Source organism: Vipera berus, assembly GCF_964194415.1.
Source record: "Vipera berus genome assembly, chromosome: Z".
NCBI lineage: Eukaryota > Metazoa > Chordata > Lepidosauria > Squamata > Viperidae > Vipera > Vipera berus.
Genome location: NC_138205.1, coordinates 78,749,293 through 78,775,346, shown reverse-complemented (window position 1 = coordinate 78,775,346; position 26,054 = coordinate 78,749,293). Strand labels below are relative to the sequence as shown.

Below are 26,054 nucleotides of genomic sequence, written 5' to 3'. Positions count from 1 at the left end.
TTTTTTCTCCTTGTCTCTCTCCCTTTCTTTCTCTCTCCCTCCCTCTCCCATTGTCCCTTCCTTCCTTCCTTCCTTCTCTCCCTCTTTGTCCTTTCCTGTCTGTGTTAGAGCAGTACTCACGGAGGCGGCCCTTCAGCCCGGCTTTCTCTTGCAGAAAGCAAGCTGAAACGGAGTAAGGGAGATTGCCAGGAACGCGATCTCGTGTGGTTTCAGTTTCCCTTGCTACAAGAGAAAGCAGGCTGAAACAGAGTGATGGAGGTTGCAGCAGTGCGAGATCGCGTTCCTGGCAATCTCCCTTGCTCCGTTTCAGCCTGCTTTCTCTTGTAGCAAGGGAAGCTGAAACCGAGCGAGGGAGATTGCAGGAGCGTGAGATCGGCGTTTCTCAGCACGTGCCGATTTGTGCTCCTGGCAATCTCCCTTGCTTTCCACTTGCGGAGGTTGGGGCTGGCCATACGGATCACCTTCGGACCATAAGACGCACCCTCGTTTCCCCCCTCACTTTTGGGGGGGAAAAGTGCGTCTTATGGTCCGAAAAATACGGTACTTGAAAAGCTGATTGTCTTGCCCCTTTCTATCTATTATCAATCAACTTGATTCACAACAGGACTTCAATGTTTGTGTTTACCTCTGCTGGAAGAAGAGAACTTTTTAAAGGGAAACCATGCTGCTCATGGAAGAAGTGTACTTTCTGGTTTTAATTTTAGCTTTCATATTTCCTCGTTCGGGGAGAAGTGAAAGTTAATATTAAAACTTGTTCTGCCACAGTAGGTTTTACTCTACTGCTCTCAGGTTTTATTCAACCCTCCCATCAGTTAAGGATGTAAAAAGATGGCCTGCAGAGAAAAATGTTATTATATTAGCAGCAAGAGGTATAGTTTAAGTCTTTTCTTTCAATGTAGTCAGTCTACGACAGATTCTGATTTAGCCGTTAAATATTCTCAGATAGAAAATTAAGGTTTTACTTTACTCAAAAGGATTTGTTAATAAAGTAACAGTTATCTGACTGCCTTTTAAAACTCCATTATTAGAAGTACATCACAATTTATAGTCAATAAATAAATACAGTAATTGTATTCATAATATTGCAGGGCAAAAATTTACTTGATACCTATATTTCACTACTAATAGTTATCAATTGTATTGAAATTAAATTTTATATATTTCCAAAAGGACAATTTCATATTTTCTTTTATGTGATTGTGTGTGGGTTTGTGTGTATATAAAATTATTTCATAGGAATACAAAATGAAACATTATGCCACATGTATTGATATAATACATTATATTAGATTGGATCGATATTGTACACTGAGGGAATAAACAGACTTTTTTTAAAATAAGCAAACTTACATAACATACTCACCAACAATATATTACTGAGGCCCATTAGTCGAGAAATTATGCCATTAAACAAATAATCCTCCAGGAAGTATTCTGTTACCTAAAACACAAAAGCAATCATTTTCTTCAGTTAATTTAGATTACAACAGAAGTTCTCCAGCAAAGGTTTTGTTCTCTATTTTTTTAAACATTTGACACCTTTTATATACGGAACTAACACAGGAGCATATAGAAACAATGCTTCATTGATTTTTAAAAGCAGTATTTTAACATAAGAAATGTAAACCAATTGAGTTTTGGTTATTATCCCTTTAGCTTCAAAATACTAAGGGCTATGGGGTGGGGGAACAACATTCTACATATTCTATAATTAATTGGAGTTGGTAGAGTATGTGTTCATACCTCTCCCTCTCTCAAAAAAATTAGCCCTGAATTGGCTTTAAGTAGTAATCTTTAAAAAAGATAAAATGAAGGCAATTTAACATTCCTGGCTTTGGAGCAGGGCAAAGACAGTTGCTATTTGGTAGCATCTGAGAAATCATTACAATTGTCATTCATGACTTTTTTTTGGTGCTACAACATTATGGAAGAAATAGAAACAAGTATGGTATGTATGAAACAGAACATGGTTATTTTTATTTGCAAAACAATAGCTGATTTTCACTAAAACATTCTCTAGTTTTCTCCAAGATGATGGTCTGCAGATGTTATGGACTACCACTCTTCATGATGAAGGGAAACAGAGATGCACTGTGTGCCAGATTGTGGAAGGAAGCACTTGCTATGTCATATCTACCCTGTCACATCTGTGACATCCTTATCAGCCATTATAGAACCACAACAATTTCCTCACTTTAGAAAAGTAAGTGTTTTACTATATGCAGTCTAAACAAATAAAAAATTATATCTCTGTTGCAGTTTGGTGTTAAACATCAGTTAAACTTTGCTAACATGTTCGGAATAGGCAGAATCTCTTTCCAACCTCAGAGACAGTGAAGTTCTTCCGTATCCAGATATGTTTGGCACTCAGCTTATCTTTCTGGTTAAGTAAGTGAGGACTGGGTAGAGGACCTGCATTTCTGGCTTCTATAAATTTAGTTGCCAGATGCCAGATGCGGGTTTGCCATCGTAACACCCCAGGGATTGCATCAGCTGAATGAAAAATGATAAACAGAAATTTTCATTAGCTCATGTTAAGATAGCAATTTCAGCTAGGGAAAAAGAAAAATAATGAATAGTTCTCCCCTTCTTTACTAATCAGTCATTAGTGCCAGTTTTTAATTTTAGAACAATTAAATACATTCTTAATTTGGATAAAATGATATTCAACTTGTTTGATGATATAGCAAGTACTCATTGTATTTAAAATATTCTGTTTTTCTTTCTTTCTTAAGGTTTATGATTTAGTGCTAGGAACCATTTACCAGATCTGTCCACTGTAAAGTTAGATAAAAAGTGATGTCTAAACCAATTGCTCTCTTAACTTGGAAATAAAAAAAAATACAGATTCTAGTAGTGCTGCTTACAGAAGACATTCCCCACTTTCTACAGAATTAAAGAATATGAGTTTTAACAGTTCAGATCCTCTTATCGGAGTTGCTACTTGATAGATCTGCATCATATATATTTCTGCATAATCACTGAAAACAATGGTTCTCCCACAACCCTCTAATTCTCACAATTGTACCCTATATGGCAAGGGTGTCAAACTGGTAGCCTGTGGGCTGGATGCGCAGGCCACGCTCAACCTGACTCCGCAAAAGCAAAAACATTGCAATATGTCATGTGACGTGATTGAGTTTGATACCTGTGCTCTATGAGCATCCCTTCCATATGAATGTTAAGTATTCTTCTGCTCTTCTAACTAATGGCAAAGTGCAAAAATCTGTGGCCAGCCAATATCTATTTACACACATTTGTTGTGCAATAAAAAGCAAACCACCCTGCGTGGGGAATGCTCAACTAGGATGAGGAAGGAATGATGGGACTAATGTCATTAAGGCCCCATGACTTCATGAGGAAAATAGGCCCAAAGGGAGGGAGCTGACAAGAGGTCAGCCAGCAAGCAAATAATTCCTTCCCCCAGTTCCATGAGGATTATTGTGTTAACTTGCAAAGTTAACTGACTCATCTATGACCCTTGTATGGCTTTGTACAGACAGAGAAGTAACAATGTGGTTTCAGATCAATGAAGGAATTGTACATAGGAAGAATCTAAATTGATACATCCTGTCAGCAATCCAAACACACAACTTCAAGGAGTTACATTTATACTTGAACAAATATTAAATGCTTCTTTCAAAAACACATCCGCTTTTGTTTTCAGCAGCATTCAAAATATCTGCAAAATAAAAATCACATACACTCTAATGACTTTTTTCCAGTGTACTGAACTGTAGTTTCCATGAGCTGGAATATTTGATAACTGAGAATTAAGGCACACCTGGAAGCTGCCAGCCTGAGGAAGGTTGCCCTAGAACATTTGTGCCTGGCAAATATTTGGAATGGAAAGGTCCCAGAAAGTGTGTTTGGGCTACAGGTTACAGAAGGTTGCTAGAAAGAGAAATGGATGTCTTCCTATGGCAACTCGTAAATAGCACAACTATAAATAACAAAGTATGAAAGAAAACTCAATAAATATGCTTCAATTCAGACCAGATGTTTTCTTCATGAAAACAGCAAAAAGATTTAATCTGGGAATTTTGTCAGCATTTTAAAAGTGTAAAAGGAATTTTGCAACACAAATACTGATTGATATCAGAAGAATTTGGGTTTTTGGAAGGTTTCTTACTCTTTGCTTCCCATAAGATGTCCTGCTCTGGAGGGGCAGTAAATAGGATGTATAGCCGGACTGTATCAATTCCATACTTCTGAATTATATCTTCAGGTTCAATTCCATTGTACTTGGATTTGCTCATTTTTTCCCACAATACCTGCAGTTTCTCTTTGTTTTTTGCATGAATAGGTTCAGGACCTAAATATATATAAAGAAAAATGTAAGATACAACCTCAGAAATATTTCACATTAAGAGCTGATTGCTTTAAATCCTTTGCTGCACCCATGTTCAAAATATATTCTACTCAAGGTCATCTTCATTAGGCAGGTGGTAGTCACACTGACTGAGGTGAAATGAATGGTTCTCTTGTCTGAAGGAATTAAGTTTGCAAGGCAGGTCTTTGGAATCAAAAATTGAATTGTTTATTCTCTTCTAGGAATTTTTACTCATCCAAATTAGATAATATTTGTACTGTACATAGAAATTTTTTCTTACTTCAAATTCAATAATATGCAAAAGAATTTTTTGTATTAAATGTGAAGATTATGATAATTAGAAAAAACTTTCTTGCACATCATCATCACAGTCCACCTTTCCTGGGATGGGTTGAGTTCATATAAAATATATTTACCCCATGTAATGGTTATCTAATGTCCCACGTATAGCAATTCACATCTGGTTCATCCCCTGAATGTCAGCCCCAAATGAGCTGCTTTTATCAAAATATAAAACCCCCACAAAGCTCACAATTTAACTATCTGAAACACCTTGATCAGCAATGGTAGATATTATTATTCGTATCTATGGCAAAAGTTTACATTTCTACACCCTCAAAGCTGATTAATTTGATTAAAGGTGCATAGTATTTAAATGAAGTAAAGATTAAATATCAAACTTTGGTCTCTAGTCAGGTATTCAACAATTTTTCCTGTCTCATTAAATATATATAATTCAGTAATAATTATAAAGATCTCTAGGAATCCATCCAAAGTTTTGGGGTTGCTAGATATAATACTGTTGAGTATCAGTTATGCATAAAAAGGCCAACATTCTTCACTTAGAAATACTATGGGCCAATTAGAAATACACAGCTAGCAGCATCTTAGGCATAAAATTGTTTATCAATCAGTAAAAACATTCACTGTTGAACTATGATATCTCTAGTAAATCAGCTAGTTCAAGTGGTTAAATAGTGTTACTAAGGTCTGATAAATAACATTCATTCTCTAATAAATAGAACTTTTCACTAAACTGGCATTTGATTTTGTCTGATTATACAGTGGATATAAAAAGTCTTCCCCCCATTTTTGAGATATATAAAAAAATCGGACCAAGATAAATCAATTCAGATTTTTCCCCATCTTTAATATAACATACAAGCTGTACAATTCAACTGAAAAACAAACAGATTTTTTAGGGGAAAAATAAAAAAAAACATACAATAAAGTAGCTGCATAAGTGTGCACAACCAATAATATTTTGTTGAAACACTTTTTGATTTTATGACAGCATAGAGAATGAACAGTAAATGATGAACTAGAAATTCAGGTAAATGAGGGCAGATATGTTATTGCTGCCATTACGGAAACATGGTGGGATGAAACACACAGCTAGAGGGATTTAAATTATTTAAAAGAAACAGAACAAACAAAAGAGGAGGTGGAGTTGCTCTTTATATAAGAAATAACTACATCTCTACAGAAATAGAGCACAACAATGATGAAAACTGTCTTGAATGCATTTGGGTCAATATAAAAGGGGGATTTTTAAAAGATTTTTTTTAGATCTCAAAAATCTGGTATTTTAACAGGGATGTATAGATTTTTTTTATATTCACTGTATCTAGAATTATATCATACCTGTAGTATCATCACTAGAGATGTCATGAAATGGAGAAACTGTTTGTGTCAAACCTGGAGCAAACCATTATATCATAGAGATCCTTCTGAACCATTTCAGATCAGCTACGGTTCAGCAGACTACTTTGCTAGTTTCAGATTTCAGACAAAACAAAATCCAGACAGACAAGTAGGGCAAGACTAGTACACATTGCCTCTTCACTTTCAGCCTCCTCATAGAAATTCCAAGCACAGAATATCCAACTGAACTACCACTGACATTTTCATCTTCCCTTCTCTCCGTTAATTTCTGCCAAAGGCCAAAATACACTTTCTTCTCAAGATCTCTCTCTCTCAGCTACCAACATCCTAGCATAGCATATCACACCAGACCCTCTGCCAGCAATGCTTTTGGTTGCCTTCTGCCCAAAGCAAAAGAGTCTCAAATACCAAACATGAATGTTTCAATTCAGGCCTAGGCACCGTGCAAAACACTATGCACATTGCTAAACCTCACTTACCAGAAAAATCAATTTCTTCTCTTTTCAAATACTGGCCCGTTTTTGGTAGCTTGAATGTTTGATTCTTGATTAGTCCTTGAACTAAGAGCTTATGAAAAGGTTCTCTAAGGACATAAAAATGTTGAAGTGGTCAAGATACGTTTCAAGGATATTCTATTTACATAATTTTGATAGTGGAATATCGCAACAAGCACATAAAGAACGGAGATTTGGGGCTTTCCAAAGTCAACTGTACATCAATATATTTGAAGGATTTTTAAACTGGGGAATCAAAGAAAGATAATATAGCTCATTGACTAATGATTAGAAACATGAATGCAAGAGTATAATAAAACTAGGAGCTATTCAGTGAGGGAACTATAAGGATGTACACTAGCTAGCTTTTCCTAATTTGGTGCCCTGCAGGTCTTTTGTTCTACAATTTCCATATTTCTTAGCAATCTTGTTACACAGGAAGCAGTCTGCCCAATCTTTAGACAGTAAGTGTTTCCTGTTGGATAATCCCAATTCTGAACAGCACGAAGGATTCAATACCAGTCATGAAAGCTAGGCAGATAGCAAATTCAAACTTGGATGTCAATGCTGTCCCCAAGTCAGATACCCTTAACTCAGATTCTATTCCACTTCTTGCTGTCTAGTTCAAGAAACAAATGTTAGCAGCTGAACGCTAGAGTGCACACCATTCTGCAAGATATCGAAGGCAGTTACGTTCTTAGGTAGATAAACATATGCAGCTGGATGATTTTAGTAAAAGAACATAATATAAAATAATACACAAAATAATACAGATCAATTTCCCCAAGTAAATAGTCAAAATTGGTGAAATTGATAAATAGCAAAAGGACAGGACTTCTTTTTTTACACAGATATTTTGCCATTAAAAAAATCTAAAACTTCCAAACTTTACTATACATGGAAAAGTCAACTTAAGGTAAGGTTACATATGCAAGCTTACATAGCCAGTTTGGTCTAGTGCAGTGTTGGCGAACCTTTTAGAGACTGAGTGCCCAAACTGCAACCCAAAACCCACTTATTTATCGCCAGGTGCCTGGTGGGCATGGCCCACTGAGTGGGCGTGACTGCGGTGGTCATGGCAGATTGGATGGGTGCGGCCACCTCAATGTTGCTCATGGGGAGGAACGCCTGTGGGGGGTGGGCAGGGATGGAGGAGAGCCAGGGGGTCTCTGGCAGGTGGGATGGTAGGCAGGAGGCTCGTCCTGTGGGGTGAGGCGAGGCAGGGCGGGGTTGCCATTGCCATGGGGCAAAGCAAGGGCCGGGGTGGCTGCTGCCTGACACCATCAGCCCCCGCACACAGAGGCCAGCGAATGCATGGGGGCTGATGGTGTCCATCAGCAAACACAGCCTGCCAGCCCCTCAACCGGCACACTCTGGGGCTCCGCAGCCCTTCACCAGCAGTTCAAAGAAGCCGCCTTTGAGCTGGATGGCTGGCCAACAATTGAGGAGTTGATGCAGTGGGTCGTGTCCAGGAAAAGGAGAGCATGCGAGGCCAGGAGGGACGGGACGGGGGGAGGGAAACCAGCTGTGCCAGGATGCATCCGGCCATGTGGGACCTCGGCGAGTTAGCAGGTGGCTGCTTGAAGAGAGATGGTTGCCATCTTTGGGGCATGGCAAGTGTGCCCACAGAGAGGGCTCTGAGTGCTGCCTCTGGCACGTGTGCCGTAGGTTCTCCACCACCGGTCAAGCGGTTAAGGCACTAGGTTAGAAAACAAGAAACAGTGAGCTCAAGGGCAATTAGCCAAGAAAGCAAGCTGGATGACTTTGGGCCAGTCAGTCTCCCTTAGTCCAACCTACCTCACATGGTTGTGATTGTGGGGAAAATAGATGGAAGAAGGGTGTCTTGGATACATTTGTTGCCTTGAGTTATTTGTAAGAATAATAAGAGTTGGATGCAAATAAATAAGTAAGATAAGCTTCCAGCTCAGACTTAATCTTTTAGGGAATGTTTTATTTTTTATTATATAGTGCAGATTCACATATATTCCCTTGTTGATTCAAGCTAAATTTTCCATTTGTGTTGGCCTGCAGAAATTGTTACTTGAAAAGGGTCAAATTATTTTACTATCTATGGAATTAAGTGCAAATTCTTATTTGTAAAGATGAAGAAGAGGAACTAATGAACAAACAGCTTAAATAGAGTGCTTTTAAATGTATGAAAATCTGGAAACAGGTGATACTGAATTATTAGAAACTCTGCTTCCTAGTCTACTTTCATTTATTGTTCCATTCGTTAGCAGTTACTTATTGATGATATTAGAATTAGAGCTCCCTCTCCTGGTGATAGGAAAAAACCACAAGCTAACTGCTTGGCAATTAATTTAATGGAGAAGTTTGCTTTCAATTTTAGTTATGTTATATACTTTAGCACAATTCTGGACTATTATTTTTTAAATAGTTAATTTTGCATCACTGTCTATCCTTTAGTAGCTCTGATATAGCATAGTAACTCAGTGGGTCCCCTTTTTTGCTTGTTCTCCTGAGTAAGAAATGAAATTACTTGACATGGAATTTAAAGAAAACAAAAGAAAAATGAATGTACAGATGATACATTCTACATGTACATATATAAATGTATAAAAATGTGGACTTACCATCTAAAGATATAACATAAAAGAAATAAAATATGATTGGGCCAAAACAAAGGCACTAGTATCACTGCTTTCCCCCCCTTTTTTCATGTCTTTCTCCAGATGATATCTTTAGACAGTAAACCCTTGGTTTAAGACTTTTTAAAAACAAGACTGTACATTAGCTATCCTTAGAGCACTTCATGCTGAAGAATGAGGAGGAAATCCATTAATAAACAAATTGAGTAAATGCAATGAAGGAGAAAGCATTTTGGCACAATGGATAATCTCTGCTTCACTTCTTAACCTGTGATTTCATGCCCTTCTCCTTATTTCCATACAAATCAATTTTATTCTCTCTGCCTGAGAGAGAGAGAGAGAGAGAGAGAGAGAGAGAGAGAGAGAGAGAGAGAGAGAGAGAGAGAGAGAATTTATATTGTGCATTTGATGAGAGGTAGACTGAGATCAGAGACACTGAATAGCTCAAAAGCTTCGTGTCTGAGTAGCATCTTCCCAGCCTAGTCTATCATTAACAAATGCATTATATTGTAGCCAATTACTTCATTACTACATCCTAGGAATCAGGAATGAATATCCCTCTTTTCCTCATCATATTTTCTTTGTTTGCCTTTGTCACCACTGTATATATCCTCATGGGTCTAGTGTTCAGTAGATCGCATATACATTAAATCCAATATGTTAAGCTCATATCTCAGTTAGTTCCCTTGACTGTACCACCAGAGCCTTATACATATATATAAATCTTTTTAATATTAATAATATTTATAGATAACTGACAATAGTAGATGTTGGACAAGTATTTTGGAGGAGAAAAAAAATACATCTTTTGATTCTCTGTTGAATACAGTAAAACTATTAAGCATATTGTTGAATCCAACTGACATCTGTGGGAAAGTGGTCAATAATTTATTAGGTGTGCATGCATATATGTATTGTGTACTCAAGCTTGTAGGCACATGTACACATGAACATACTTTTACATGCATATCTAGCCTTCTTTGAGAGTTGCATCTGAATAAGGATTAAAGCCACAGATACTAAAAGACTGACTTTGCCCTAGCCGTGCCACTTACTTGTGTTTAGTCATATTCTGATTATGACAAAAATGACTGAAAAACCTGGCAAAATACAAATGCAAGACTGCGTGCTCTTTTCCTCCAATGTACAAATCTACAGGCATCCAGTAATCAGCCAAATCTTTATCAAAAGGCCTAATAGGAAAAAAAAGATTTAAGAAATAAACATTATTAAAGAATGTTAGAATCACCTCAAGTCATAATAGTCACTAAAATATTATTATCCTGATCTAAAGGGTGTTGTTAATTCGAGACTGCCATTAGGGGGCAACAAGAATATATTATATCACAACAAAATCTATTCTGAATATTCAGTGGCCACAACTCAAAAGATAGTACTTCCTTTTTAAGTCACATTGTATATGTGGCCTTGAACAATGGTAAAAGATGTCAAACAGCTGTGTAGGAGTTATCCAGGTCTGTGCTTTTGGCAGATGATCAAGCAGCTCTTTCAGGATAAGAATATTGATAGAAGTAGTCATTTAATACATAGGAATATGACTTTAAAAGTACTAATTTATTGTAAGGCAATTTTTTTTCCAGAATTACACAGACACACACACACAAAATAAATCAGGATTAACAAAATATTAACGTAAAATCATTTCAGTGACAGAAAAAGAAGTCTCCACTGTAGAAATAAATGATGTCTTATGGATTAAGAGCAAGTACTGAATCCAAATTATATCAGAGGAAACTGGGGAGATAAGGATAGATTTGGGAGATATTCAAATCAATATTGCTGTTACAAAAGAGGTAAAAATTTGAGCTCTCCTAAAGCATCTTTAGGGACATGGTGGCTCAGTGGGTTAGGACGCTGAGCTTGTCGATCAGATGGTCGGCAGTTTGGCGGGTCAAATCCCAAGTGCCGCGTAACAGAGTGAGCGCCTGTTACTCGTCCCAGCTTCTGCCAACCTAGCAGTTTGAAAGCACGTAAAAATGCAAGTAGAAAAATAGGGACCACTACGGTGGGAAGGTAACAGCGTTCCGTGCGCCTTTAGCATCTAGTCATGCCGGCCACATGACCACGGAGATGTCCTCGGACAAGCGCTGGCTCTTCAGCTTTGAAACGGAGATGAGCACCGGCCCCTAGAGTTGGAAACGACTAGCACACATGTGCGGGGGAACCTTTACCTTTTTAAAGCATCTTTAGCCATCTGAAATTTGATACAACACATTCAGGCAACACAGCTACACATTGCAATGTGTATCTCTTTAATCTTGCTGTATAAGGAAAATAGAATATGGAAAAAGAAGAGGCTCTAGTTTTAGGATGAATAGCTCTAGTTTCTAATAATTTTACTAAAGTTTTACTAGGGTTCTTCACTAATGGTGTTTCAAGGGATATCTCCTGAAATAACAAGTTAGAGGATTGTTCTATGATTCTCTTTCTTCATTAACCACTGATGGATTCTTTGAGATGTAGCAGAACGTGGTATGGGAGGCTGGCTTGGTTCCTGATCCTTCTGCCTGTGCCTCTTGTTCATTACACATTGTATGCTGTAATCTTTAAATGATACCAATCCAAAAAAAGGCTTTAAACTGTTTTTCATTTGCTTTGATAACTTTTATCACTCCACTTAAGATTTACTAAAGAACGCTTCTATCAGAACTGTTCTCAAAAACGCAGATAACATGTTTTTGAAATCCATTACCTTGAATATCTTCTCCAGCATATCTGTCTTTCTGTCTGTCTATCTCTCTGTGAAACTTGGCAGATGATAACTTGCTTGCAAATCTCATTCAACTCTATTTTTATTGCAAATAAGTTAAATATATTTGTAATATTATCTCTTCTGAATTTAAATAAGTTGTATCCAAAACACTTTTTATCCTAAAGTAGCTGTCGAAAATCTGGAAAGTTTTGACAATACATATCTTTCCAAGAGGGGAGAGGTCCACAACAGGTAAGAGAGTACCTTATGACATTTAAAGCAATCAAAGGCTAATCTTTTTATATTCTGTATCTGCAGTGAAGCCAATAATAACTCGCAAGAGATTCTCTTAGAGAAATCTTTTTTTTAACTATGGTTAGCATAAGTTGAAGACAAGTAATAGAAATTTTAGCTAGAGAAGAACCTTCCTCCTAGGCTATAAAAAGACTAACCAGCCTATAGAACCATATATAAGTGTAAAATGAAAAACATCCAAAGTACTTACCTTTCAGAATTATGAGGATCAGTGTACCTTAAATAATACCAAGCTGAATCAACAAACGTATCCATTGTGTCAGTTTCTCTCCTTGCAGGCTTCTTACATCTGATAATAAATTATAATTGATATTTCTAAGGATCTATTAAGATAAAAGGGAATAGGAGGGGGGGAAGGGGGGTCCTGTTTTTTAAGACGGGAGAAAATACATATGATCCAAACTGTGGACTACTGTTCTCTCTTCACTATCTATTGTGCTAATATAAGCAAATGGCAGTCTAATGAGATGTAAAATCCTTAGGTCCTTACTGAGGAAATCAGAAACTCAAAAATATTCAATAATATTCCTATTGTGATTAAGAAAAGAATGGATTCCCATATTACCTTTTATTTTATTTTATTTATTAAACAAATTTATATAGCTGCCCAACCACTCCACAGGTGATTTTGGACACTTACAACAACAAAAATCTGTAACATAAAAATCATTAAGATCCCACATTCTTGCACCCACATGGCAGCAGTATCATAATAAGATCAACTACTTAATCAGCTGCATCTCCTGTTTGTGGTCCTTAGGCCCATTGATAAAACCATGTCTTCAGGGCTTTTTGGAAAAGCAACAAGGGTGGAAGCTGTTCGTACTTCTGGGGGAATGATATTCCACAGAGAAGGCATCCCCGCCAAGCAGGTCCTTTCTTGTGGACCCACCAAATGTGCAACCCTAACAAATGTGATCTGCAACATACTCTGCCTTCCCGTCCTGATGGGCTGGGTGGATATAAAGGGTGAAAGAGGGTCTTTCAAATAGCCTGGCTCCAAGTCATGTAAAGTTTTAAAGATGGTAACCAGCACCTGGAAGCAGATTGGCAGCAAATGCAGCTCCCGCAAAAGAGGTGACACATGCACAAGTCTAAGTTTAAGCAAAAGTGTTCAGGCTGATGAATTCTAACTCAACTAAAACTTTTGGATACTCTTCAAGAGCAGCCCAAGGCAGAGCACATTATAATAGTCCAGACAGGATAGACTTCCCATTTTAAAAAATCCTTTGTACTGGGCTTAGGATTTATTCTACCGCTTGCTCTCTCTGTCTGTTGAGACCACTGCCATGTAAAGCATTAATAATCAATTAATTTTGTCTTGATAATCTTAAACAATGTCTCCATTAATCATCTTGTCACAATTATCTTAGTATTAAAGAAGCATCAGCTGCCATTGGGTTTTTAACGGGAACTAAGTACTACTAAATTAATATGGAGCCATCCTTTTTTTTTTTTTGCAAAGGATAGGCAACACTGAATTATTGCATGATTTCCAATTAGCATGGCCAGCAGCAAGAAAATTATGTTATTGCAGCCACAATTAGATGCATCAGGAAGCTTATTCCTGGTCTTGAACAAATAATTCTCTTTCTTTTTCCCACATGCACACCTTCATATTCCAGATTTCACAAGGGCTGAACACATAATTCCCTAATGCTGAACTTCACTGAATACTGAATCACAGCATACTCTGTGGGGAAAATTCTGTTAATAGGAAGAAGGAGAATGCCAACACCTAAATCTTAGCACTTATGGCTAGATCAATACGATGCAGGTTAAAAAAAAAACAGCATATCACTATTAAAAGAAAAAAAAATGTTTTATGTTTTTACTCTTCTTACTGACTGGATTAACTGTACCAGAGCTTTTCAACCAGTGGTACGGGTACCACCTGTGGTACATTGGCACCTAGCAGGTGGTACGTGACCATCCTAGAGAAGTGGTAGGGGGAGAGGGGAATGAGCTGAACCAGTGGCAGCACTACACAAGCCTGAGCGAGAGATGGCTGGAGCTGCAGGGCTGTCAGGGCTCAGTGGAAGCTCCAGGATCAGCGCCAGGCTCCAGCTGGAGCTTGGTGCTGATCCTGGTGCTTCTGAGCCCAGAAGAAGCGCTGATCAGCTGGAATGTTGGAGCATCTCCAGGGTATGTATGATTTTAGATAAGAGGCAAGGGTGTTTTTCAAGTTAAGCACTGATTAATCCTCTTCTGTAACAGAGAATTACTATGGTCTAAATTTCCCAGTAACATTTTTAAATTAGCTGTTTTTAGAGGAAGACTGCTAATGACTCTAAAGAAATAAGAATTTCTCAAGATTGCCAGTGTCTGAACTTCACTTTTTAACTTGAATGCTCCTTGCAATAGCAAAAGTAAAGAATGAGCTGTGAGGAGTTACAATACAGAGGTATTACCAGAAGGAATCTATTCAGAACCTCTTTGAACTATCAAGAGAAAGTGACAGGTTTACTGCTTCTGTGTTCTGAAGTATGAATGGTTTCAGATCACTTACAGCTCTGGCAAGGCAGCCTAATAATAACAAATTCACCTTTGCTGAGAGCAGTGTTCCATAATGCACATGATGAAGAAACAGTCTCCCAAGGACTGTTTTTCCACTCACCAACCTCATGCCCTTAAAGCAGACATGTCAAACTCGTGATGTCGCGTGACGTTGCGCAACGTATCGGAGTTTTTCCCCCATTGTTGGCAATGGAGTCGGTGCGGTTTCCTGATAACGCATCCGGCCTCTGGGCAGGCAGTTTGACACCCCTGCCTTAAAGAGTACAGATTTAATTTCCTCAATGAATATGTAATGTTCTGAATCTGAATTACGGTATATTCTTATAGACCAAACAAACAAGAATTTTAAATGTGGCCTGCATAAAATCCCTTTCTAATTTAAATGCCCCTTATACAGAGCAGCAGTAGGTCTCAGACTGATTGCAAAAATATAAAGCAATTCATGCATTAAAATTTTCTAATGCAGACAGTCTTTTGGAACACAAGGCAATAGCTTTTAAGTTTCTATGTTTGAAGAGTAAATAAAGCAAATATATATATTTTTAGACAATGTAAAAGAAAATTGTGTCTGTAATATCTTGCTGCAAACAAATGAATGCAGTTCCTTAATTTCTAATGTTAAAATAATAAAAAGAAGGTAGTAATGGATCTTACTTAAACTCTAAAAATAGATTTCTTCTGTTTTTTTAGCAGCTGCTTAACCTCCCAAAATGCAAAAACAGTACAGTAGTTAACAATTTCCTCCTAGACAAACTATGGTTCAAAGATGTAATGTGTAAACATTATTTTATTTTTAACTGAGCTGAACTATTTAATAATATGAGATTTTTTAATTCTAATTCAGGGCAGAATATTTTTTAAAAACCATTAAATATTCAGCACAATGAAACAACATAAAATCTAAAAGGTTGTGCATAATATGAAGGACCAACCTGAATGTAAACATTAAAATATTAAATATACAGAAAACATACTCACCTTGGACATGGACAATTAACCCAGTGTGAAATGGAAAGTAAAGGTGAGGCTTCTTTTTTCTTGAAGGAAATAATGCTGGGCAATTGCACAGGTAAGTCCTCATACGGTACAGGAACGGTGCCACAATTCTGACAATGAATGATTGGAATAGGGGTGCCCCAGTAACGCTGACGTGAGATCAGCCAATCTTTTAGTTTATTACTTGTTAGGAATCCTCCTATGTTTTTATTTTTGGTTTGCTGAATGATCGCATTTAATGCCTTTTCTCTAGTCATACCTGTAAACTGTTTTACAAAAAAAAAGACATTGCATAATTTGGAAGCTATTTAATCTGAATAATTTAACATACACTATACAGATTGCCTTTAAATTAGTTTCATTTATTATTGTATTCTGCAAGTTTTAAAAAAATGCCTGATATATTACAGTACAGTACAATATGGAGTTGACTATACTAAAGCCTTTGATTGTGTGGATCATAACAAACTCTGGCAAGTCCTTAAAGAGATGGGCATACCAGACCATCTTATTTGTCTCTTGAGAAACCTATATGTGGACCAAGAAGCAACAGTGAGAACTGGACACGGAACCACTGATTGGTTCAAAATTGGGAAAGGAGTCCGGCAAGGCTGTATACTGTCGCCCTGCCTATTCAACTTATATGCAGAGCACATCATGAGAAAGGCAGGGTTAGAGGAATCAAAAGTTGGAATTAAGATTGCCGGAAGAAATATCAACAACCTAAGATATGCAGATGATACCACTCTAATGGCAGAAAGTGAAGAAGAACTAAAGAGCCTCTTGTTGCGGGTGAAGAAGGAGAGTGCAAAACTTGGGTTGAAACTTAACATTAAGAAAACCAAGATCATGGCATCCGGCCCTCTCAATTCCTGGCAAATAGATGGGGAAGAAATGGAGGTAGTGATAGATTTTATTTTCCTGGGCTCCAAGATCACTGCAGATGGGGACTGTAGCCAAGAAATTAAAAGACGCTTGCTCCTTGGGAGGAAAGCAATGGCAAATCTAGACAGCACACTGAAAAGCAGAGACATCACCCTGTCAACAAAAGTCCGTATAGTCAAGGCTATGGTCTTCCCAGTTGCAATGTATGGCAGTGAAAGCTGGACCATAAAAAAGGCTGAGCACCAAAGAATTGAGGCCTTTGAACTATGGTGCTGGAGAAGACTCCTGCGAGTCCCTTGGACTACAAGGCGATCAAACCGGTCAGTCCTAGAGGAGATCAACCCTGACGGCTCTTTAGAAGGCCAGATCCTGAAGCTAAAACTCAAATACTTTGGCCACCTAATGAGAAGGAAGGACTCACTGGAGAAGAGCCTAATGCTGGGAAAGATTGAGGGCAATAGAAGAAGGGGACGAGAGAGAATGAGGTGGCTGGATGGAGTCACTGAAGCAGTAGGCGTGAGCTTAAATGGACTCCAGAAGATGGTAGAGGACCATAGGGTCGCGATGAGTCGGGCACGACTTCGCAGCTAACAACAACAACAACAATATGGAGAGGAATACTATGCTCAAATTATTTGCAGGCAGCATGGAAGAATGGGGAGATAAAGCAGAAACTCACACTAAAATACCAACCTCTCCAGAGTTTATCAGTTTCTCTGAGCCATCTGGAAGTGTTTCAATTACTTCAGCAAAAGGAAGGCCCAATTTTTTAGCAACTTCAGCATCATCTGGACTAATGCAAGGGATTCCTGGAAAGAAAGTTTTATTTAAAACAAACTTTCAACATGATTTCCACTTTTGTGTGAGTATACAAAAGTAGCTTTCCTATTAAGAGTTTATCTAACAATAGTAATTATATGCTCTGGTGACTACTTCTATTCTTCTGAAATCATTCTATTTCTTTAAGCCTGCAGTCTTCAAATTCAAAGTGCCTTCACCTTCTCTAAACTAAGATTTTTGTGTATGCATAAAAGTTACGTATAAACATAACTATACAAGTATCAAATCAATATATATTATATGAAATTATTTGTCTTGTTTTTATCTATACTGTACATTCCAAGTGGCAAATATACCTAATACTCCTTCTTTTGTATTTTTTCTACAATAACCCAACTCCATGAAATGGATTGTGCTTACAAAGAGTGACTGGCCCAAAGTTATCCAGCTGACCTTCATGCCTAAGGCAGGACTAAAACTAATGATCTCCTGGATGTCTTAAAAATCTAAATGTACTAACTATAAGGATAACTATGTTAAGTAGATCTTTACTTCTTTTTCAAGTGGTGCTCTTGTAGTCAAAGATAGATAGTTTTAATGTAAATTAAACTGAAATAAAAATAACAGTGATGGTCTGTTTTACTAACCTATTTTAAAATCAAGGCAGCCTTCAAACTCTGATTTTGCTGAGATGACTACAGGAATTTCCTGATTGGTGAGTAAATTCATAGCAGTCACTGAGGTAAGAGAGTCTGTAAAATGTAGTTTGTAGGTATTGAAGCATTATTTTACATGGTATATTACTCCATCAATAATATCTAAGATAGATAAATCATACAATAATAGATATAGGTATTGCAGATGTCAGGAAGTAGAAGAAACTTCTTACCACATGTGGTGGACATGTAAAAAAATACAAAAATACCAGAAATACATCCAGCACATAATGCAGAAATATTAAAGTTAAAATGAAACAACTTTTTTATTAGGAATAATTTCAGAAAAATATTAAGAAATATAATAATTTAATGAGATATATGTTTACAGGAGCAAGAATAAATTATGCTCACTAATGGAAAAAGGAAACATTTCTGACAATATCTGATAAGGAATTCTTGGAAACTTGCAAAACAGATAGCAATGGCAAACTAACAGTAATAATAGAAATTTATCTAAATTTAAGAACCATTCCATATATGTAAAACGCATCATACAGCATGGCAAATAATTTACAGACTGTCTCAAAGGTTTTTCCTTGAGAAAGAATAAAATGTGTTTCATTTCTCATCCAAGAAGCTTCATCAGTCATTCATTAGGAAAAATCAGTCCAGTTGCCTTTTGAAAAAGCACCTTTGAGACAACTATGACCTAGATCAGGGCTTTTAAACCTTTTCACATATTGTACCACTTTTAAAAAGGTAAAGGTTCCCCCACACATGCGTGCTAGTCGTTTCCGACTCTAGGGGCCGGTGCTCATCTCCGTTTCAAAGCCGAAGAGCCAGCGCTTGTCCGAGGACATCTCCGTGGTCATGTGGCCGGCATGACTAGACGCCAAAGGCGCACGGAACGCTGTTACCTTCCCACCGTAGTGGTCCCTATTTTTCTACTTGCATTTTTACGTGCTTTCGAACTGCTAGGTTGGCAGAAGCTGGGACGAGTAACAGGCGCTCACTCTGCTACGTGGCACTCGGGATTCGACCCGCCAAACTGCCGACCTTCTGATTGACAAGCTCAGCGTCCTAACCCACTGAGCCACCGCGTCCCTCTATGTACCACTTTTAGGACATGACAATATTTGAGTACCACCAGTGCTTAGCAAGGTGTCAAAAACGTGATGACTAAAAAAAAAAAAGAAAAAGGGGGAGGGACTTCGGGTTTTACTGATTAGATTCATTTGTTGTTATAGAAATAATATTATGGAAAAGTAAAAAGTTGAGGTTCAATGTTAATGCTTCCTTCTACTGCAACAGAGGAAGTCTGTTCTTTTTCCCTTCTCCCCCTCACTTCTCCCGCCTTTTTCCTCCTCACTGTGTCCTACTATTTGCTTTTGTATTTTATTCTATAATCTAACAAAATATTACAAACTGTAGGAAAAAAAGGGAAAAATTTCTTCGGTGGCTATTCCTTTGCTGAATCACTTTGCCTTTGCATTGACAAATGTATAATGAATTTATCCATGTTTATTAATATGCACCATTACCAGCTAGCTCAGGGGTCTTCAAACTTAGCACTTTTAAGACTTGTGGACTTCAACTCCCTGAATTCCTCAGCCATCATGGCTGGTTGAGGAATTCTGGGAGTTGGTCCACAGGTCTTAAAGTTTGTAGACCCCTAAGCTAGCTGGTTGGACTTTCTTACTCTCTCCCTTTTGAGCTCTTTCCACAGTGTAGTAAGAATGTACCCACCCCGGTAATCCCTTCCCTGTACCCTTAGACACAGGAATCAAGTGCAAAGCAAGAAAGGCTCACAAAATAAAGAAATACATAAACTCTGGTTTTTTTTCTTTTAAGCTGCAATGTGTCATGTGTCACAATGTTGCAATTCAAGACTGAAAGGCTCCAGCAATTGCGAAAAGCTTTAGCCTTAAATTAAGCCTGTTTAACCTTTAAAGAAAACTTTCTAAAAGCCTTTGACAGACTCACGATAAGGGTGTAAAACTAATTACGTTTGTTTAAAGGGATTAAACCTACGGAAATCAACACTTTGGACTCATTGCTAGCCTAAAATACAGACTAAAATATTCCAATTAACCAAATCACACAAAGAAGCCTCTGAATTAAAAAACGCTATAAAAACTGTACAAAAATCCTTATGGTAACCCAATCAAGCTGGCAGCTGATCCAGAACTAAATAAATGTTCTTAGTAATAACTGAACAATTGTAAAATTATGTTTCTTTTTAAACTTCAGATTGAATTTGGTTTCCTAATTCTCAACAGTGTTCTAAAGACTAATATGTATTACACACTCTGGCCACTGCAAAGGAACTTTAATTAATTTCTTACTTGAAAGAATCCATGAGAATTAAAACCTTTAACATATCTCTATCAAAACTTCAACAATATTTTTAAAGTGGACATTTCTGAGATAAAGAATTGGAATCTCTGATAAAGTAGCATGAATAGATTCGTGTTCTTAAAAATATTAAAATGGTATCTATAAATCTGAGATTATGGTTGATTCATCAAAAATGTAGTGTATAAGGTTCCCAAAAAATGAATCTGAAAGAATAGATACCTATTTTCTGTGCTTGAATATATAAGAAAATTGTTATATGATCTTTTGGTATTTTTTTGAGACACCTTATTAAGGTATATACTGTAAACATTTGTCTTAAATATTAAAGATGTTAATGTAATGTTGAATTTTATGCAAAAGCTTAGGGATTTAACTGTTTATCAAAGGATGCTGTAATATGTATTTTATGAAAAAGATTTTGTAACATTTGAAATAAAATTTGTACTGTTCATATTATTAAAAAATGTAAAGGAGTCCCTTTATAATCAGCAATGACTATAGGGAGTGGTGCTCATCTCTGTTTCAAGGACATTGAGCCAGGGCTGTCTGAAGACATTTCCGAGGTCATATGGACTATATGCCAAGGTGCATGGAATGCTGTTACCTTTCCATTGAAGTGGTATCTATTTATCTACTTGTATTTGCATGCTTTCGAACTGCTAGATTAGAAGGAGCTGGGGCAAGTAATGGGAACTTACCCAGTTGCGTGGTGCTCGGGTCTCAAACCCAGGCTAACAGCTGCTTTTGAACTGTTGGGTTGGCAGGACATGAGGTGAGGACGGGAGCTTATCCCCTCGCAAGGTGGTCAGGTTTCGAACCTGGGCTGTTGGTTTTCCAACTTCTTAACTTCTAAACCAGGGACTGTTGATGAGTATAAAATATAAGGTAGGTTTTTCCATCTTTCTGTTTTTACTGGTTTGGGTTGTCTTTCTTTTTATGCATACATTTGTGTACGCATAAAGTTAAAAAAAGAGGAAGGTTTAATGTTATGTTTTGCTATTAACTATGCATAAAGCCATCTTTGAAGATCAAATGTTATTTGTTTGAAGTGAGATCAACATTTTTCAACTTGATTAGATTTTAAAGAATGCCAAAGCTGTTTCCCACTTTTTTCCTCTTCAGTTAATTCCCCCCCCCCCCCGAATTATTATTCTCCAAGGCTTTATGAATAACATCACAATGGAAATTAATAGGCAAAGAGATCTTTTTAAATTTTTATTATTATTCTAAGAGATTTTTGTTCTTTAAACTTTTAAAAGATTTTTCCTTAAAAATCCATATATTGTTTACATATGAGTATTTATGTTTTAGCTGTTTTGCTTACTAGAGTTTGTTCTTTTAAAAGGGACCATTTCTCTCTTTTACTCTTGACTAATACAATAAAATGTTATATTCTAATTAATAGGAGCAAAAGCAAACATTTCAGGGGAAAATTAGCTATATACAGTAGTTATAGTGATCATCTTGATTGATAACCATAATTCATGTTATGAATTGTACTATTTGCTTTGAATATGTGTTGTGATAATTTTGAAAGAGAACCATTATAATTCAGATTATATATGTATCTATTTTTTTGCAGGTGTGCCTTCTCATGATGAAATATGGTATGTGTGAACTGACCAATTCTGATTGATCAAATCATGCAATATTAAAATGGACAGTAAATAGGGAGAGAGAAAAAAAATCACCTTTTCCTTGAATAAATTCCCTCTGGAAGATTTCTTTCAGATGGCTATTTCCGTGTAACAATCGATGATTAGGTAAGATATACAAATGGGATGAACCATATATAGCTTCAGGCGCTGAGGCATATGCTGCTACTGTTTCTCCTGTTGATTTATTATTAATCTATCAAACAAGAAGGTAGGATTATCACAGTTTATTCAAAACATCATTTCTTTGCAGGTATATCTGAAAGACTGAAGACATACCAGTTGTGTTCTGAGGACCATATTTTGCATCTGAAAATATCATACCCTGGTTTTATTTGGATATAGTGCTAAACTCTACTTTGTTTATTTTGACGATGGTTTGATCGAATTTCTGTACCTAATCAAGCTGGCCAATTATAGTTTGTAATCATTAGCTAAAATCATAAATGAACTGTAGTTAATTACTTTGTGAAACTTGGCTTGTGTTCACCTCTTAGAAATTAAACAGAGAAAAGAAGAGTGTCTTGTTCATTCATTTCAATGAATGAAATTACTCACATTATCTTGAGAGCTTTTTTCTGGGGCTTTCACATAATTTCTTCCTTGCCTAAAAAGGCTTTTACGTGTGCATTTTCTTATTAATAGGTTTTTATTAAGGTGGCCATACATACTTTTATATTTTACGAGCCATATCTAATATGGGCTACCTATTGAAAGTTCCCCTTTGCTCTTAAATGCAACTGTAGCCTTCTCCATCATCAGAATTCATTTACTTTCTGCTCTCAGAAAGTACACCAGTGGGCATTTCAATTACTCTTCATACAAACCAGTTTCAAAGGACTCTACCCATATTTCACACATAACTTCTAATAGCTTTCAACCATTTGCAATATATACGTCTCAGTGATTTCCAAGGAACAACTTACTTTCAGCATAAACTCAAAATAGCATCCAGTGCAATCTCCAAGCCAATTAGCTTGCATTTCCTTTATTCCATACCATTTGGGGAGATCTGACAAGCCATCAAGCAGGGCCTGCAAAAACAGGAAGAAGACATTTTAAATCTTTGACATTAAACATGCACAGAACAAATTGTGTATGGCCTCTACATATTTAAAACAGTACGCAATGAAAAATACACAGCCAGTTGGCATCTGCAATTGGTTCTAAAGATAGTACAGAGATAGTGTTTTCCTTGAATTTTAATAGCTTCTATGGTATATAAAAGACTACTTAGGTTTAGCATTAATTTCAATAGTGTAAAAGAGTTCCCAGAGCTTGGAAAAAAGTTATCTGCACATTCCCCCTTTATCAGGAAGATGATGGTCATCTCTCTGCTTTATTAATGGATAGTTAGCAAGAAGATCAAGGAATCCCCATCCTAATGATAAATAGGATCCTAAAGTCAACGTATCTTCTTTTCAAGACTACTATCAATACATTTGTAATAAAATTCAGAGAATTTTAGCTTTTTTAGTAATAAGCAGCTTCCGGGACCTTGAAAATCAAGCTCAAAATTACATATAGTAGGATTATTATAAGCATTAGAATAATGTGAAGTATTTACTTTATGTTTCCCTCTTGGAGAGTCTTAATTTTATCTATTGTCAAGCTAAAGATGGAAATGCTAAATCCTCATGTCAGACAAGTGCAGAACAGAAATATTAATACAAAAAAAAATACAATGCTGAGTTGTGCTATAGATATGTAGTTGTAAGAAAGCTGCAGGAATTGTGATCCAAAACAATCCAAATGGCACACTGTACCAGTCTAAAACATCTCAGGAAATTCAATAGCAACATATCAATTAATAATAATAGAACCAAATTGGCACCTGAGACATCAGCTTTCTTAATTGCACATTGGGTGCTTTTAAGAGATTCAATCCGATATTTTGTGTATATACCTGTGTTTCCCCAAAAATAAGACCAGATCTTTTTTTTTGACCAAAAAACCCACTAGGTTCTATTTGGGGGGGGGGGAAATGTCTTATTTTGTGGCTGTCCACCCGTTCCCTCCATCTGCTTGCCCGCAGCCGCAACGGCTTACAGTGCTTCCCAGGGCAGACACACTTTTCACCCTGATGGAGAGCCAGAGGCATGGGGGGAGGCAGGCAATTTGGATGTGCTCCGCAGCCACCTGGCTCATGGGAGGCTTGCACAGTGGCATCGGCAACAGGTGGAGGTAGAATCAAAGGAGGAAGGAAGGTGATCCCGGTGCACCAAACACTCCGTTCCACTGTCTTTTGACTTGCCCGCGGCTGCGCCGGGATCGCCTGCCTCCCCCGTCCCTCTGCCTGCTTGCCAAGCAAGCCTCCCGTGAGCCAGGCGGCCACACAGCACGTCTGGAGCGCCTGCTTTCCCCACATCTCTGCCTCTGCGCTCAGACTTACCTGAACTGTGCCAAGGGGCTGGTGGGCTGCAGCTACTGCTGGACACAGTTGGCCCCCATGTGCTCGCCGCCTCTTTTGCTGGCCACACCCATCCCCCATCTTATTTTTGGGGTAGGGCTTATAATAGGCTCACCCACAAAAATAAGGCTAGGGCTTGTTTTGGGGGTTGGTCTTATTTTCGGAAAAACACAGTATGTGTATTTTAGTTTACATAAGTCTACTAAACCCACACAAAATTATTAAATAAAATTCCAGTAAAAAACAGAAGCCAGGCTTCTGTTATAAAGAAATTTATCAAAAGAATAAATAAGAGTATGTTCAAAGGTTCTCAGCATATATTAAGAACCTATCTAGAAACACTCATATAATATAAAGAAAACGAAGAAAATAACAAGTTATTATTCGGATTCAAAAGCAAGAACAACGGATGTTACAGCAATCAAAATCATCTGAGTAAAGACAGAAAGAACTTTAATAAATACCAGAAATCTACATGAAAATGATGTGTTAAAATCAGAACATTTAAGCTGACAATTTTGAGGGTGAAGATGACATTTATTTAACGCATCCACAATATTTTAAAATGCTATTTCAATAGACTAATGGGACACAATTAGTTTGCAACATGCAGATTTAGATGTACCTTTCTAAATATTATTCTGCTAAATATTTTATGACTGATAGCCATGGTGCAAAATTCAAATAGGACAACATTCATTTTTCAGAAATATATGTAGAATAATATAAAACATATTATTTTAAATTTATATAAAGGTATCAGTAAAGGTTTCCCCTGTCCAGTTGTGTCTGATTCTAAAGAGTCGTGCTTATCTCCATTTCTTAGCCAAAGGAGCCAGAGTTGTCTCAAGACACTTCCAAGATGACTATACTAAGGTGCATGGAATGCTGTCACCTTCCCACTATTTATCTACTTGCATTTGCATGTTTTTGAACTGCAAGGTTGGCAGCAGCTGGGACAAGTAATAGGAACTCACTCAGTTGCGTGGTGATCGGATCTTAAACCCTGGCCGTCAGCTTTCCAGCAGACCAGTTCACCATCTTTAACTGTTGAGCCATTGTGCCTCTTCTTAAATTGAATCAATCTATAAATATAATGCTATATTCTATGGTGCTTTTTCATTAATATTATAAATAGATCCTAGAGGAAATAATTCGTGGAAAAAAGCAGTAGGCATATACAATTGGACACAACTCATACAAAATTGGAAATGGACAGAGGTAAATTATATCAATTAAGACTGTATTTATGTAATACTTCAAAACTTCAGTGTTTAATCGATTCCCCCCCTCTACCTATTCCATCAGCTATTCACATGTTCCCAACCCAGCCACATAAGGGAGCCTAAAGCTGCAGCAGCAGCTATTAGCCCACAGCAGGCTGATAATAGTTTATAGGTCTTTGCCCGCTTATACCGTGTCAGTAATTTTGCTGTCTGGTTTTAGGATACCTTGTGTGGCTTAGTGAAGGAGGCCAAGGCAATGGGGGGAATGCCTCAGGGAATGGGGCAGACCTTAGGAGGCCCAGGGCAGGTAGACTTGTTCTATGCTAGGCCTCCGAAAACTTCCCACCACCACTGAACCAGTCCAATATACAGTTTAACCACCCGCATATTTCTTTAATGCTTCATGAGAGCAGGGGTGGGCTTCATTAAGTGAAGTCTT

General features: G+C 37.3%; 1 protein-coding gene across 1 annotated transcript in view; it reads right to left on the bottom strand.

Annotated features, from left to right (window-relative positions):
* The window catches only part of LARS2 (leucyl-tRNA synthetase 2, mitochondrial), a 91,089-nt gene that overhangs the window by 21,300 nt on the left and 43,735 nt on the right, over positions 1-26,054 (bottom strand). The window contains exons 8-18 of the mRNA XM_081344617.1: positions 22,906-23,013; positions 22,016-22,175; positions 17,955-18,059; positions 17,221-17,336; positions 15,625-15,908; positions 12,320-12,418; positions 10,157-10,294; positions 6,478-6,581; positions 4,133-4,315; positions 2,324-2,493; positions 1,364-1,441 (exon numbers count right to left, since the gene is read on the bottom strand). Coding sequence (XP_081200743.1) covers positions 1,364-1,441; positions 2,324-2,493; positions 4,133-4,315; positions 6,478-6,581; positions 10,157-10,294; positions 12,320-12,418; positions 15,625-15,908; positions 17,221-17,336; positions 17,955-18,059; positions 22,016-22,175; positions 22,906-23,013 — 1,545 coding nt within the window. The remainder of the gene's footprint in view (positions 1-1,363; positions 1,442-2,323; positions 2,494-4,132; positions 4,316-6,477; positions 6,582-10,156; positions 10,295-12,319; positions 12,419-15,624; positions 15,909-17,220; positions 17,337-17,954; positions 18,060-22,015; positions 22,176-22,905; positions 23,014-26,054) is intronic.